We start from the raw sequence: 11,231 nt of genomic DNA on the forward strand, positions 1-11,231 counted from the left end.
GATACATCTAGTATCCATCTGTTTCAAATTCCAATTTTGTGTTTGAGTTTATAAAGTAACTGAAAGCAACCATATTATGTATATATTATATATGTCATGTATAATATGTATATTCAAATCTGGTAACTTGGTTAATTAAAGACTAGGAGAAAAAGTTGACATAAGGTACAACTGGGACCTTGAAAGGCTTTAATTAGTTTCTCCTTCTTCTCGTGCCTTCATTTACTGCTCTAGGCACAACAAATGTCCTATATTTGATTTGAAACTTTATTATCTAAGAACTAAAGTTGAGAACCCCCATTTAAACATTCTTAATGTACTTATGTCTTGAAGTTATTAATAATATTCATGTCTAATTTTATAGAGTCATTGTAAAATAAAGAGTTACTGCATCAAAGTATGGCTTTTGGGGAGATACTATGGAAGAAAATACAGAAACCTGGGACATACAGCTCTGTACAGGGCAGCATTTAAATTTCTGACTCCAACCACAACTGTGATTGTTTTTAGTTTGTTAACTGCCTGGGAGTGTTATTTTAAGAAAGCAGAAGCACCATCATTTGCACAGTCCTTATAGATCACACACCTTAGCCCTGACTTTTCAGCTTCGGTTTCTCAAAAGGATTGAAGTCAAGATGAGGAGCCCTTTGTTTTTCTGTGGAGTCCTAGCCATTTTTGTTAAGGTTGTTCTGGTAACAGGTACGTGCTATTTTGAAAATTAACCCACATAAAAGGAAAAATGGAACACAGATCTGCTTTTTAGATTTAAACTTTTATGTTTGCTTTGGTTAGCTAACCAGCTGGCTACTTTTTCTAACATGCCTTAATCTTTCTATGGGCAGTGATCTTTATGCAGAGAAGACTCACTGTAATTCTTTTTATTCTTTTTTCTCTTATTTGTTTACCTACTATAACTTAGAGAATAAGAAAATATATATTTGTGAATAAGTATGGATAGCTATACTTACATAAATATCCATTTTAAATCTTGAAAATCAGTAATCCTCTTCTTGAGTATCTTAAATGAATATTCTGGAGAATGAAGTAATAATTACTATAACTACCATATGGGATGCATTGGGCTTTTACTTCCCTAGAGAGACTGATACTAGTTCTAACCATTTTCCTGAATCTGAGCCTACAGATTTAGTATGATAATTTAACAGTGTTTAGTCTTGTACAAGTTGCCTATGTCTCCCTGGCGTAACTTTGGTTGTTTTGTTTACTAACCTTTGAAACTACTGTAGAGAATGGAATACACTCTGAATACAGATGTAATAATTGTCATCTAGAAGGGTAATGAGTTAGAAGTGATGTAATTTGGCCTGATGTTTTCTAACACTTACTGAGTTTACTCTTATTTCAGAACAGGGTATGATGTAATTAAGAATAGTCATTTTACATATATTTTTATACTAATTTAGCATTAGAAATAATGCATTTCTTTTTTTAAAGATTTTATTTATTTATTTGACAGAGAGAGATCACAGGTAGGTAGAGAGGTAGGCAGAGAGAGAGGAGGAAGCAGGCTCCCTGCTCAGCAGAGAGCCCGATGCAGGACTCAATCCCAGGACCTTGAGATCATGACCTGAGCTGAAGGCAGAGGCTTTAGCCCACTGAGCCACCCAGGTGTCCCGAAATAATGCATTTCTAATAATATTTTAAACAAAAAGATAGTAGTATTAAAACAGGTACAGTATATGTATCTATATATGTAAATAAATGTTCATGAACATGTTTATATACCTATAAACATATGTAAAACATATATAAAAGATCTATCATTGAGTACATACTATTTTCCAGGCATTATGCTAATGGCTTTACATATACTATTCCATTTAATTCTCACAATAACCACTTGAGGGTAAGTACTATTAATATTTCTAACATATAGGGGTGCCTGGGTGGCTCAGTCGTTAAGCGTCTGCTTTGGCTAGGTCGTGATTCCAGGGTCCTGGGATCAAGACCTGCATCGAGGCCCACATCAGGCTCCCTGCTTGGTGGGAAACCTGCTTCTCCCTCTCCTACTCCCCCTGCTTGTGTTCCCTCTCTCACTGTCTCTCTCTGTCAAATAAATAAATAAAATCTTAAAAAAATATATTTCTAACATATAGTTGAATCCACTGATCTTCAGAGAGGCAATGTAACTTACCTACAGTCACACAGCAAACATGTAGAACCCAGGCCATCTCACCCTATAGCCCATGGTTCTAACTTCTATCCTATTCTGCCTATATTGGAGAATCACCCTTTAGTAAACTCATTATGTTCATATCTACTGTGTGTTGTTAAGTATATTTTATTTGTTTGAACTGAATTAAATTTAAGAAATATTTATTGGGCACCTGCTATGTCTCAGGTACTCTTGGAGTAAAGCAAGGCACAATCTATAACGCAAGTTTATTTGGAAAAATATTGCCAGTAAGTGAGAATGTTAGAAACTTTTAAGGCTTGGTGAATTGACTGTATTTGTACATTTCCTGGTAGATATAGTAGACTGCCTGATATTTTTATTTAGTAACAGTAAATAGTAATAAAAATTAATAGTTTTTTTCCTAGGTTTCTGGTAAGAAAATAAATTTTATACTAAAAATAAAATATAGAAATTTTCTATTTAAGACTTAGGTAGTCAAGTCACATACTTGACTCAATCTGTATTTTTGTTAGGCATTACACACTCATTTGTATTTTATTGAGAACAACATTTAATAAAATAAGATGAAATCAGAGAGAGAGACAAACCATAAGAGACTCTTAACTACGGGAAACAAACTGAGGGCTGCTGGAGGAGAGGTGGGGGAGGGGACGGGGTCACTGGGGGATGGACATTAAGGAGGACACTTGATGTGACGGGCACCGGGTGTTACATGCAACTGATGAATCACTAAACTCTATCTCTGAAGCTAATAATACACTATATGTTAACTAATTGAATTTAAATAAAAAAATAAAAACAAATATTTAAGAGTCATGAATATAGAAGTAGTGAAGAGGACCCCATTTAAGTCGTCTTATTCTTTTCAAAATGTTAGGAGTTATATTATTGTCTTGTATTCATAATGTTTCTTCTCCAGTACTATATATACTTTTATCAGAAGATGTATTAAGAAGTTATGAATAATGCCATAATAATGCATAGTAAAGTACTTCCAACAGAAGTACAAAACAATGGTCTTAAATGTTTTTGTAATGACTGTTATCATCAAGACTGAAATACTGCAATTAGGTCCTCTCTGCTTTGGGACACCTCTGAAATAATTAGACTTCCAGTTACAATTATATCTATCCTGATCATTTAACCTTTGTAACTTCAATTAATGTGTTAAATATATATATTTTTAAGTTGAGACTTGATGGGAGAAATTTTAAAGGTCATTTAAAATTAAGATTAAAGTTAAAATTATAGAAATAAAAACATATTTAGTAGGTTAATTTTATGGTAGTGGAGTATAAGTTTGTTTTAAGTACCCTACACTGACTAAAAGCTAACATTGGTAAATTCTATCAAATTGAGTATTCTAGTTGGGAAATTGTACTATAGTTTTTCAGGATGTTACCACTGGGAGAAATTGGGTAAAATATATATGTGTTCTCTTTTTAGTATTTATTATTACCGCATGTGAATTTACAATGATTTAAAAAAGTTTAATTTAAAAACAAAACAAAAATATATCAAACATCATCATTATTGTTTAATTAGCACTGATAAAGTTGTTATTGATTCTTCAAATGCTTGTTAACTGATCTGAGTCCAGATAATGTGAAATTTTCTTTGCTTCTTCCTTGCAACAATTCCCAGACCTCTTTGTCCAATATTCAGATTCGACAATAAATGTTGATACTCGGAGTTAAGGCTTTAATGGTCATCTGTGTATCCATTCACTTACTATTTTTTCTGTAAGCAGCATATTATATTAATATGAGGTACAAGTAGAGCTTGTACCTCACAGTATTTTCTAAATTGTTTTTGTAAGTTCATAGCACTTTGCGTCTATATCTTTTAAAATAATTCCTATAGGAAATATTAATAAATATAACACTTATTAGTTTATTTGATTGAATCATTATGCCATGATAGCCTTGTTATTATTATGAAAAAGAAGAATACAATTAAGTTTAGGAAAATTGCATTAAAGAATATTTAAACATCTCACAAAAATGTAGGGTTATCTTGGGGGAAAATGTGCCTGTTCTTAACTGTAATCCAATCTAAGGAGAAAAAAAGAATGTAAGTGGGAGTTCAGGAAGGATGTGACACTTCTAACTGGGACTTATAAAGGCTAATATTATTTGTTGTTCACTTTTGAATTATTACTTTGAAGTGAGAGACATCTAGTCTAGATTTTTTTTCTCTATCATTTTGTCATTTGGCACTGATATTTGTAAGGCTACATTATTCAGAGCTGTGCCTCTATTAAAAACATTAGATGAAAACTAGAATTCTTTTAGCCCAGGTTCCCACAGATGGGGCCAAGAGAAAAAGAAAACAATTTGTCTGAAGTGCATTTGGATTTCCTTCACGACGCTGTGAGATTCTACTTAGCATGTTAGATTAGGAAAGAGGACAAAAATGGAGAAAACTGAAACTGATCAATTATAAAACTTAGTTTTTCTACTGGAAAAAAGATAAACTGACCCAATAAAAGTACAGAAATACCTTTCCCCCCTTTCTTTTTTTAAAAATTATTTTTATTAACATATAGTGGATTATTTGCTTCAGGGGTACAGGTCTGTGAATCGTCAGTCTTACACAATTAACAGCACTCAACATAGCACAGACCCTCCCCAATGACCATAACCCAACCACCCCCGCTATCTCCCAGCAACCTTCAGCTTGTTTTGTGAAATTAAGAGTCTCCTATGGTTTGTTTCCCTGCCGATCCCATCTTGTTTCATTTTTTCCTTCCCTACCTCCCTTTCTCCCTTTCTTTTTTTTTTTTTTTTTTTTATTTTTTATTTTTTATTTTTTATTTTTTATAAACATATATTTTTTATATACATATATTTTTATCCCCAGGTCTGTGAATCACCAGGTTTACACACTTCACAGCACTCACCAAATCACATACCCTCCCCAATGTCCATAATCCCACCCCCTTCTCCCCAACCCCCTCCCCCCGGCAACCCTCAGTTTGTTTTGTGAGATTAAGAGTCACTTATGGTTTGTCTCCCTCCCAATCCCATCTTGTTTCATTTATTCTTCTACCCACTTAAGCCTCCATGTTGCATCACCACTTCTTTTTAATATGTTTTATTTCTCAAGCCCAAGACGGAGATGGAATGACTGTTCTTGCTGACAACAAATGTCAGTGTGTCCGGATCACTTCCAGGATCATCCCTTCTCCCGAAGACCCTAATGAAGACATTATAGAGAGAAACATCAGAATTATGTACGTGGCTCTTTAAATTTCTTTTATTTTTTCATGTCGTAAGCAGAGATACTATCTGATATTAGCCATTGTTTGAATGTATTGACTGTAATACCTATGTCTCTACTACTACTACTACTAGTTCTTCTTCTTCTTCTTTTAGGGAGAGAGAGAGAGTAGGGTGGGGAGAGAGCGGGAGAGAGAGTCTTAGCAGGGTGGCCATGTAGCTTGATGTGGGATTCTATCTAACAAACCTAAAATCATGACCTGAGTGGAAATCAAGGGTCTGTCACTTCATCAACTGAGCCACCCACGAGCCTCTCTACTCCTCTTTTTGATGTGTAATACTTACATGAACCTGTTTCCATAGATATTATCTATGTATGTGTAGATACACATATACTTTATGTGAGGATTAAATATGCTAAATGGACAAAATTAAATATGCTAATGGAAAAAAGCATCTAGGACATTGTTTAAAAACCCAAAGTAGTACTCATACATGTTTATTATCTTTCTCATTATTCAAGGCTTCTTCTGATATTACTAGAGCCTTTACAATCTAATAAAGAAGAGATTCATTAATTCATTCATTCAGCAAACATTTACTGAGGGCAACTGAACGCCACTGAGGATTGGAGCTGGTGATACAACAATTTATATAAAACACAGTCCATGCCATCAAATAGTTTACAGTCTAGGAGGGAATTTTAAACAACTTAAAAGGAATTGCAATGCCATATTGTAAATGCTGTGACAGGAATCAATGAAGGTGTTGTGGGAGCACTGAGGAGGGGCACCGGGTCCAGTCCTGGGCGGCAGTGGGAGGCAGGCAGGGGTGTTGGAGTATGCGAAGGCAGCGGCGGTTAGCTGGCCCAGTGGGAGTGACCCAGTGGCGGTTACCTGGCCCAGCGTGTGGGGAACGACAGGGTTGGTAGGTGAGGCAGATCATTCCAGGCAAAGGAGACAGTTGCCGTGCCGATTGTATGAGATCACCATAGAATGCACTTCCCATAGTACCAGGCACATTGCAAGTACTTCATAAATGTTAGAACTCTGGGTATTTTGTGGTTGTTAAGACTCGGAGATGAGAAAAACATGGCAAGTTTGTGGAATTGCAAGCAAGTGTTTCCAGCTGGTGTTTAATGAGGGTGGCCGCGGGGAGAGAGGGGGCTGGCGAGCTGCAGGTGGATCATCAGTGCCTTCTGTGCTCTTCTCTGGGTGGGGACACTGTGAGGGTAAAGCCGAGAAGAACATGGGGCTTGTATTTTAGACGCCATTTTGGCAAGAATGTGGTTAATACATTGCAGGGGTCAAGACTAAAAGAGGAAACTGCTGTTATATAGGAGAGGAATGGCAGTGTCTGGAACGAAGTGCACAGATTGCAAAGAACCAGAATCAGCAGAACTGTGGGATGGATTAGATGTGGGTCATTACAGAGAGGGGGCACCCAGGAATGGGATCTAAGGGCTTGACTCGGTATCTTTGTAGACGGTACTGCTAAATCCGCCCTCACCTTTTCCTTTGTGTCATTTGGTAGGGAGGGGTGCATGTGAGGAGGAATGATGGCATGTATTTTTGCATCAACACAACGGGGCCGGAGGAAATTATGCTGTATGAAATAAGTCAAACAGAGAAAGTCAATTATCATATGGTTTCATTTATTTGTGACTCATAAGGAAGAGCATGGAGGACATTAGGAGAAGGAAGGGAAAAATGAAGGCGGGGGGAATAAGGCGGAGAGACAAACCATGAGAGACTGTGGACTCCGAGAAACAAACTGAGGGTTTTAGAGAGGAGGGGGCGGGGGGATGCGTGAGCCCTGTGATGGGTATTAAGGAGGGCACGGATTGCACGGAGCACTGGGTGTTGTACTCAATGAATTATGGAACACTACATCAAAAACTAATGATGTAATGTATGGTGACTAACATAACATAACAAAAAATTAAAAAATGAAGAATAAAAAAAGAAAAAATGTAAAATTAATGAAATTACCTCAACTATTTGATGTTACCTAATTTTTCATGGAACATCATCCAATCAGGAAGTCTGGAGTCCAGTTACAGTTTTACTACTTAGTTGTTATGTGAACTTGGATAGGTCATTGAGATCTCTGGTTTATAATTTCGGTATTCCATAAATATGGATAATAATGTCTGTCCGTTTATTCCATAAATATTGAACATATTCTACATGTCACACATCTAGAAAAGCACCGAGAAAACGTAAATGGTTTTGCCTCAAAGAACTTATGTAATCTGGGGAAGCAACTTCTCTACAGACAAGAAACTATATGGCACTTATAATAAAGATACGTAAACTTCAGGGCACCTGGGTGGCTCAGTGGGTTAAAGCCTCTGCCTTTGGCTCAGGTCATGATCCCAGAGTCCTGGAATCAAGCCCCACATCAGGCTCTCTGCTCAGCAGGGAGCCTGCTTCCTCCTTTCTCTCTCTACCTGCCTCTCTGCCTACTTGTGATTTCTGTCTGTCAAATAAATAAATAAAAAATCTTAAAAAAAAAAAAGATGTGTGAACTTCAACGAGATGTAAGAGGAGGAGTTTGTTCAGGAGTGAGGCTGGATCATCATGAAAAGGGGAAAACTTGAGTTGATTTTTGAAGGAAAAGCAGGGCTTTGCCAAGTGAGCAATGATCCTTGACAGAGGAGTTTCTGTGAGGTTCACTTTGAATGGGAAATGTTTAAAATATGCAAATTACTGTGAAATCTGACTAATAGTATTACTGTAGACTGGTTTTAGTGTTATAAAGTGCTAAATGTGCTAAATTCCTGATGAAATAGAAAATGCTGTCCCAGCAATATACCTATTACTAAAAAAGCAGTATCTGTTCATTTCATTGTTTTGATTTATTTTCTTTCTTTTTTTGTAGTGTTCCTCTAAACAACCGGGAGAATATCTCTGATCCCACCTCACCAGTGAGAACCAATTTTGTGTACCATTTGTCTGACCTGTAAGAGATTTTTCCTTCATGCTAATATAGATATGGACGTTAATAACTTTATATTTGTTAGTAGCAATGTTTCTGAAAATATGGGGTATAAACATTTACCGATACAATTTGAGCTTTTGAGTATGTTAATTTCTATGTTAATTATTAGATATCATAAATTTATAAAACTTTATCACAGATAAAGGTTAGCTATGAATTTATTCTGAATAAGAAATTATTGTCAGTAGTACGGAAGGGCCAATTTGTCTTAAGTTAAGTAATTAGATTTCAGACATATTAATATGCAGCTGTTTCTTTGGAAGCTATAGAATCCAACATCAAATACTTCCTTATCTTAAAAATATTCTGCCTTCCTTGTTACTGTAAAGAACTTGTTTAATCCCAGTGTACAGGTGGGAAAAACCCAAGAGAGTAGAAGTTGTTGTATGGCATAGACAAAACAATCATATTATATCATTAATTATATTGTTTACTTTCAACTAATTCTTTTATATTAAAGGTTGAAAAATCCCATTACCTATTCCGTAGAGTAGCTGAGGTCTGAAAGGAGTTATGAGCAAGAGCTGCTAATTTTGGATAGAAACGAATATTCACTCATATTCCGAGACAACAGTTGACGGGGATTGTCTAATGAATGCATTTGTTTTTCAGCTGTAAAAAATGTGATCCTGTAGAAGTGGAGCTGGACAATCAAATAGTTATTGCCTCTCAGAGCAATCTCTGTGACGAAGACAGTGAGACCTGCTACACGTATGACAGAAACAAGTGCTACACGAATTGGGTCCCTTTTACGTATCGCGGTCAGACCAAAATGGTGCAAACAGCTTTGACCCCGGATTCCTGCTACCCCGACTAATTTAAGTCATTGCTGATCGCACAGCTCCTTTTCTTGAAAGGCTCTTCATTTTGATCCAGAAAGTTCATGTATTTACTACCAATGAATTTGAAAAAGTGATTTTTTTTGTTAATATAAAACTATCCCCCCAAATAGAAATAGTAACATTATTATTTTTATTGAAATTACTTTTCAGCTATATGTTCTCACTCTAAGTATTAAAATCTCTCATAGTCCTTGCCCAGAGGGTTATATGACCTTGAGAATTTAATTTCTAGCATTTAAAAATAGACAAAAGGATAAACTAAAACTCAAAGACTAAAAATCAGAAGACATAATCAAATTTCACTATTTTTTTTGGCCTTGCCTTGGAGAGCCACAGCTTTTGCACCTTCCATACTCTTCTCTTTTTAAAAAGTATCACGTGCAGAGAAAATTTATGTGTAAACAAAGGTCAATTACATGTCTTCACTAGAAAAATAATAATTGGAAAATGTGTTTTGGAAATAATTGCAAAAATAATTTAAAATGGGGTCTCCCTTTATGAAACCAATGAGCCGCAAGTGACATAATTAAATGCATAATTGAAAAATTATACTTTGACATAGTACAGATTTGGCGGCAGATGATACAGACTCTTTTTGATAATCAGAGAGTGTAAGAAATTCCCATTGGAAATCATCTATGCTGTAACTGTATCTAATGAAGTATGTATCCAAAATATGTATTCTCTAGCACAGCTTAAACAATTAAATAGATTCATAAGCATATATCTGTGTGAAATAATTTATTGAAAAGTTTACTCGTGTTAACTTCATTGCATGTAAGGTAAAATACAATTTATTGCTGATGAGCAGTTCATAAGTATGGCATAATTATGCATTAATCACTGAATTCATACATGCACATATTTGAAGTAGCTTTGTCATTTAAGCCTAAAATTAAATGAAAAGGCAAGGTCCCTCTTGACAAACATAGTGTTTACCATGGCACATAAAATTTCTCATGGCAGAAAGCCCAAGGCCAACTGACATAGATACCCAAGGGTTCTGTGGAAAGTAAATGCTGACTCGGGGTTTAAAATAACAGGAGACTGGTAAAAGTCAGTTTCCTGAAGAGGCATTGTTCCTTTTTTTTTTTTTTTTTTTTTTTAAGTGGGAACAGTAATTACTCATAACTTCTACTGTGTTCATATGGATTTTTCAGTGTCGGGCTTTTTGTTGTTGTTGTTTTGGGGGGATAAAGCTTGGAAACTCTAGTGCTTCTGTAGGAATCATAGTTGATGCACGAAAGACACATCATTCTTGACTAATCTAGTGTGTGGATTTAGCCAAGTTTTAAAAATTTTATCTAATTAGTAAACATTTACTAAATATTTATGCCATGCAAGGAACTGTGCTACACTTTTTGGCGATTAAGCTGTGATTAAGTGCACTCCAAACAGTACCACTCACTCCCTAGACGTCTGTCTGCTCAGTTGTCGGCTTCTCATGAAGCTCACCGTGTTTTTCAGAACTGTAAACTCTGTTTCCTTATCCTGGTTTACTTCTCCCTGTATACGTATTACCCTCTTGTGGACCATATAATTTACTTATTTACCATTTTATAGTTTCTCCCTACAACTAGAGTGTAAGGTCCACAAGGGTGGGCATTTTTATAAATTTACTCAGTGATGTATCCCCAGCACCCAGAATAGTGCTTGGTCCATTGAGGTGCTCAGTACATGTTTGTTGAATGAATGAGCATGAATACAGTTTACTTGAGGAGACAAGACATACACATAAAAACAACAATCATTTGGGGCATCTGGGTTGCTCAGTGGGTTAAAGCCTCTGCCTTCAGCTCAGTCATGATCTCAGGGTCCTGGATCGAGCCCCACATCAGGCTCTCTGCTCAGCGGGGAGTCTGCTCCCCCCGCCCCCCCGCCTGCCTCTCTGCCTAGTGATCTCTGTCCAAAAAAAAAAAAAAAAAAAAGGACAATCATTTAACAGAATCTCATAAAGACAAACAAATAGGGCTCAAAGTGTTACGAGAATTTATGGGGCACTTACTG

General features: G+C 36.1%; 1 protein-coding gene across 1 annotated transcript; it reads left to right on the plus strand.

The window, feature by feature from the left end:
- Positions 1-535: 535 nt before the first annotated feature.
- On the plus strand, positions 536-9,948 carry JCHAIN (joining chain of multimeric IgA and IgM). The gene is made up of 4 exons (XM_059159788.1): positions 536-699; positions 5,267-5,393; positions 8,263-8,343; positions 8,995-9,948. The coding sequence occupies exons 1-4, from the start codon at positions 636-638 to the stop codon at positions 9,197-9,199; spliced, it is 477 nt and encodes a 158-aa protein (XP_059015771.1). The 5' UTR covers positions 536-635; the 3' UTR covers positions 9,200-9,948.
- Positions 9,949-11,231: the final 1,283 nt, after the last annotated feature.

Source organism: Mustela lutreola, chromosome 1, assembly GCF_030435805.1.
Source record: "Mustela lutreola isolate mMusLut2 chromosome 1, mMusLut2.pri, whole genome shotgun sequence".
NCBI classification, from domain to species: domain Eukaryota; kingdom Metazoa; phylum Chordata; class Mammalia; order Carnivora; family Mustelidae; genus Mustela; species Mustela lutreola.